At 39.0% G+C, this 6000-nt stretch overlaps 1 protein-coding gene across 1 annotated transcript in view; it reads left to right on the forward strand.

Moving 5' to 3' along the window:
* Dnajc8 (DnaJ heat shock protein family (Hsp40) member C8) overlaps positions 1 to 6000 on the forward strand; it is a 28791-nt gene that overhangs the window by 17122 nt on the left and 5669 nt on the right. The window contains exons 4-6 of the mRNA XM_010632466.3: positions 1821 to 1887; positions 2470 to 2564; positions 4297 to 4368. Of these exons, the coding sequence (XP_010630768.1) occupies positions 1821 to 1887; positions 2470 to 2564; positions 4297 to 4368 (234 nt within the window). The remainder of the gene's footprint in view (positions 1 to 1820; positions 1888 to 2469; positions 2565 to 4296; positions 4369 to 6000) is intronic.

A 6000-nucleotide genomic window follows, 5' to 3' on the forward strand; every position in this document is an offset into this window, starting at 1 on the left:
TTTATTTAAATCTTGACAATACCACTTGTAAGCACTGTGAACATGGGCAAATTACTTTGGACTGTTCTGGGCATATAACCCTGTTTGTAAAGCATACCTACAAGTATTTAAGTGCAATATCACACTTAAAGAACCTAAGGTGTCTTGGCATATGTAGCATGTCCCATCATAAGCTACTTTTTGTCATTGTGCTAATTTCTTTACTTGGATTATCTCATTTTCTCCTTAAACAACCTGTTTATTTTTATTTTTTATTTTTTAGTACCAGGGATTGAGCCTCAGGGCTTTGCATTTGCAAGCCAGGCAGACACATCCCTGGCCCTTAGGTAACCTTTTTAGATGCAAGCATTTGTCCTATTTCTAGAGTGGGAAACAGAGATAGATTGAGTTGTTCAAGATCTCATAGCTAGCAAGTGATTGAAGTTGGAATCAGTTTGGGATTAGGACTCTATTAATACTGGACTTTGCATTGGTTTCCTCCCCCAACACAGTTCTGGTTTCTGTCAGTGACAGTGTGTCAGGGATTTTAACTGTGGATGTCTGAAAGAATCATCTATGGAGGTTTTCTTTAAATTTTTTTTTTTCCCCTGAGGCAGGAACTTAAACTATGTAGTTTATGCTGGCTTTGAACTCGTAATCCTCTTACCTCAGCCTCCTGAGTGCTGTGATTATAGGTATATGCCAGACTTAACTTGCTTGCTATAAAAATTTTTATACTTTAAAAAGAAATAATGGGGCCTACTCTCACATGTGGTATGTCCAGTAGTGGCTTCATTAACTATATATTTTTGACTGAAATATTTGTAAATTGAAGACACCGTGATGTTTTTCCCCTAAATACTTAACACATATCCTGCCTAAATAGAAAGGTGACTATGATCCTAGTGCTTGGGGGGCTGGATCTATAGGTTCACAAGTTTGAGTCCAGCCTGGGGAGCTCTGACTTAGCAAGGCCCTGTCTCAGAAAATAGAAGAGCTGTAGCTGTAGCACAGTGTGAAAGTTCTGGACTAAATCCTCAGTACAAAAAAGAAGAAAAGGAAATTTTCTTGTGCAACTGTCACACCTAACAAAATGAACCCTAATTCCTTACTGTCATCTGAAACCCATTGTAGAAAAGCTTTACAAAGTCCAGATAGATCCCAGAGACTGATTCAGATATGAAAGTAGACAGCAGATAGTTTTCTTGTTTTTTGTTTGTTTGTTTGTTTGTTTTTGAAAAGCTTAACAGGGTTGGAATGCATCCAGAATGAGAACCACTGCTTTATATTATTAGGAGTTCTCCGACAGATGGTGTCTCCTGCTTGCTTTATCCCCTTAGTGCTCAGGACAAGGAACAAAATAACTCAGTGCTTTGTACTATCCCTCCTTCCCCAAATTATTAAAGCATCTTCATAATATTAGGCTTCTGTTTGCTCTCAAATTTGGGTATAAAACTAAGTTTCCCAGTTGTGCATTTATCTTTTGGTGTTTGAGTTTTGCTAAAAACTATTTCTGGGCATTTTATAAGATTTGTGGTGTTTTTTGTTACTATTTTTTAAGACAGGATCTCGCTATGCAGTTCAGGCTGGCCTTGAACTCATTATGTAGCCAAGGCTAGCCTGGAACTCACAGTGATCCTCCTGCCTCAACCTCCTGAATGCTGAAATTACAGGTGTGTTCTCCCATACCCAGTGAGATTTGTGTTTTTTTAAAATGCTGTCTTTAGTCGTTTTTGCCATGCTACTTTAGAGCTTTGGACTGTAAAGGGTCACTCACAGTACAGCCTAAGAGTTACTAAATATGTCTCCTTCTGACAAGCCTAACTTTTCTCTTATTGTAGTTGTCCATATTGGTGCATCCTGACAAAAACCAAGATGATGCCGACAGAGCCCAAAAGGCTTTTGAAGGTATTTGTAAATTCACCTGCTTCTGAGTAGTAAATTGTCAGTGCTAGGGATTAATTGTTCCTTGTTTTAGATCAAGAAAAGAAAGTTAGAATTTTGTCTTCTGGTCATGAAGAAGCTGTGGATTTCAGTAAAAAGAGACTGTTGTTTAAAAAGTAGACCTTGGGGGGCTGGGGGTGCAGCTCAGTCATAGAGCTCTTGCCGAGCGTGTGTCAGGCCCTGGGTTTAATCCTCTCAAAACTACAAAAACATAACCAAACTGAAGAAGTAGACCATAACTTTTTTATATCATTTGTGTGCCCACAGGACTGTTACTTCATAGTAGTATCATGGTTTTGAGCATAAATTAGGAAATGTTTGATTGCTGAGTTAAATGTGGATGTGTATCAGCCTTGAGTGTATTTAATTTTTTCCTATGCTTTCACTGTCATTGCTGTATTTTATATTTTTGAAGAAGTTAGTTTAAAACAGTAAATAATTTAACAAAGGGAGTGCTTTTAGCGAGCACAAGTCCATTTGCACTGCCTCAGTTCAGACTTTCAGAGGGTGTTTGCAGAAACAGTTAATTTCAATGTTTTGCAATAGCTGTGGACAAAGCTTACAAGTTGCTACTGGATCAGGAACAAAAGAAGAGGGCCCTCGATGTAATTCAGGCAGGAAAAGAATACGTGGAACACACTGTAAGTATTTATAGTGCTGCTGTGTTTAAGGAAGTATCAGCAAGCCTTGGGCACCTTATAGGAGGGTAAATGAAAGGTAGTAGTGTCCACTGGCATGACTTGTGACTCCTTCTTTGAGTACCTTGTAGTTGTGGTAGTTATGAATAATGTATGCCTAAAGTCCACCCCTTAAGGAAGAACTCAGGATGAGGAAGGCCCAGGATGCTGCTTCTCTCTCCTTCCCTACCAGTTGTGTGTTGTGAATGGAGGGCTGCTTTTGCCCTCTCATCACGTTGCACCCTTACCTCCATGAGAGTGGAATAGTGGAGGAACCAGTGGCCATGGCTTGACTCTTGATTTTTATTCTTGTCTCTGTGAATGGTTTGGAACATGGGCTTCAGGATGGCTGGTAAGGGGATTTGAATAAAAAATTTTAAAACAGTAGCCGGATGTGGTGGCGCACGCCTGTAATCCCAGCGCTCGGGAGGCTGAGGCAGGAGGATCACTGTGAGTTGAGACCAGCCTGGGCTACATAGTGAATTCCAGGTCAATCTCAACTACATAGTGAAACCCTGTCTCAAAAAACCAAAACAACAACAACAAAAAATTTTAAACTGGAGGGAAAAAATGCATGTTTATATGAATAATATGGTTGGGAAGGACTCAGGTCAAAGAAATTCAGTTATACCTGGTGTTTTTTGGGTTTTGCTCTTGGGAGCATAACATAAATCTCCAATGTGGTAGGAAATGGCTTGTTTGAGGTAAGGGGGATTGTTATTTTAATTTATTTGCTATAGCAAAAAAATCTCAAGGCCATTTATAAAAGCTGTTTCAAAGGCAAGTGAATGTGGATGTGACCTTTTAAAACTTTGGACTCTGAAACAGAACTTTATAAACAATAATAAATTCAATTTAGATGAGGAAGATTAGTAAAAAGAAGAGATGAAGGGTTATAACTATGCCTTGCTGATCATGTGTTGGAAATGGCACTTGTAGGCTCAGTCCTGGCAGAAATCGTAAAAGTGCTTGACAGCTTCTTAAATCTTTGTGGTAGTTACCCTTCCTGTGTGTGATGCCTGTAAGGAAGTCATCCTTTAGACTTCCTGGCCACTGGGTGGCAGTAGGGCCTTTCTGAGCCCTTGGAAGGCACTTGTCTTTTTGGTATAATAGGTTATTTAATGAGTGTTGTCAATCTTGTGTGAATGGCTGTATTTAATTGTTTTTAAGTGTTTGGGCTCAGTGGTAGAGCAGTAAAATACCTGTGATGTGAAAATTACTGGCTTCAGGAAGTTTCACAGTAAAAATAATCAAGAATGTAGTTGTGGGAATGCTAGAAAAATATTGTTTATACTTAATATAATACTACAGATTTGTAGCTTTTTCTAGAGCTTACTTTTTTCTCCCTATAACTGTGTAACTAATTTGAGAAGGATAAATAGGTAACTGTTCATTGTATCCAAGGCTGTTTGGATCTGGCATGGTCTGATGAGTTGGGGCAACTCCTCCCAGCTCCCTTTCGTCCTTCTGGTAGATTGGATTTTAGACAAGGTTAGAGAAGGGACTGAACAGTCCTACTTTTTTGGTTGCATTGCAGGGTTTCTTTTTAGTGGGGCTAAGAGAGCTTATCTTTACTTACTGCATACATTTTGTTGTACCTCTACCTACAGAAAAGTATACCTATCATATATGAACAGCTCAGTGGATATTCTTAACGTATGAGTGCTCATCTTTTGATGAAAAATACTCTTTTTAGGTGAAGGAACGAAAAAAACAATTGAAGAAGGAAGGGAAACCTACAAATGTAGAGGAGGATGATCCTGAGCTGGTGAGTCAAAGATGGGAAAAGCCACTTTATCTTGTGTGATTAGATGTACCAATTGGTGGGTTAGAGAGAGGTCTAACATGAAGAATGGATGTTATAAACAGTCTGTGTTTTAACTTAAAACATGTAAATGAGCGTTCATTCACCCTTTTTCTAATATAGGGATATGGCTGTTTCTTTTGAGGGTACATTTGCCGATTAGAGTTCACAGTTGACTATTTCATAAGCCACACATATAAAGTCTATAAATTTCTACTTTTTTTTTTTTTTTTTTTTTGGTACTGGGGGTTGAACTTGGACCCTTATGCTTGCGAGGCAGTCAGTGGAACCACTGAGCCAAATCCCTGGCCCAGTAAATTTTAGTTAGATGTGATTCTTTTTGTAGTGTTTCCAGATATTTCACCTGTACCTAATTCACCACCAGCTATTTAAAAAACTCACTCATTTATTTTTATAAGCACATTTATCAGTTTATATGGCATTTGAATCGCGTAAACGTAGCTGTCATTGCAAATAGTGTAGAAAGCTTTGGGAAGAAAGAACACAACCAAGTCTTGGTTGTCTTCTGGGTCCCGACACTCATGGCTCTCTAGATGATGTCTTACTGAGGAAACGGAGAGTGTTGGCTAATTGGGTGGCTTCTTTTGTGGACATTGGCCTATTTGTGTCTGATTGCCTCACAAGCCTGCAGATTTTAAAGTCGTCTTCAATCTTACCATGAACTTGTTTTGGTTTTTTTACAAGATTTATGGAGAAAACTCTGTCTTGCTAAGGAGACTTCCTTGCAGCTTCTTGCTTCATTGCATTTGCTACCAGCAAACAGTCCCATCTCTGTGTGGCAATGCTGCCTGAGAGCTGTCAGGTCATGTTTTCTGCCAGCTACTTGTTGTGGGTTTACTGTTCCACTGTTTTAGTGTTTTTTCTTTGGTCCTATTTTTGCCCTTTATTTGTCTCCTTTAGTTCTTTCTGAACTTAGAAATCTGCCTTTTCCTTCTAAGCTGTTAATAACCCCAGCTTTTTCCTCCTTGATATGTGTCTTGCTGTGTTTCCTAGGCTGGCGCCTAAATCCAGGGCCTGTGATACTCCTGCCTCAACCTCCCAAAGAGCTAGGATTACAGGCAGACACCTGGCCCTAACTTTTTTAGTTGTCTTTTCCTAATTATGAAGGAAAACATACTAATGATAGAAAATTTGGAAGTAGCTGAAAGATACAAAGAAATATGAGGGAAAAAAAAAGAGACAAAGAAATGCAAATCACTAGTATCTTGTCTATCCAAGAGAGTTTGTAGTGTTTAAAGATATTGGAATATTCATTATAGAGTCCTTCACCCATTTGATGTTGTCTGTATTAGGGGCGAATTTATCATCGTTCCACTGACTAGTGCCTGCCAGGTGGTAGTATTAAAAAGAATTGGCGGGCCAGGGATTTAGCTCAGTGGTTCTGCTGCCTGCCTTGCAAGCGCAAGATTCCAAGTTCGATCCCCAGTACCAAAAAATCCAAAAGAAGAAGTGGCAGAAAATTTGGGACTCTTTTATTTCCCTTTTTGCCATACATCTGTCTTTGTTCTGTGTCTCTAATTTTAGGATGTAGGCCCTGTTAAATCTTCATGTTGGATTATTACTTTATTTTATTAT

This window comes from Fukomys damarensis, unplaced genomic scaffold (assembly GCF_012274545.1).
Source record: "Fukomys damarensis isolate Sample0158 unplaced genomic scaffold, DMR_v1.0_HiC HiC_scaffold_23, whole genome shotgun sequence".
NCBI lineage: Eukaryota > Metazoa > Chordata > Mammalia > Rodentia > Bathyergidae > Fukomys > Fukomys damarensis.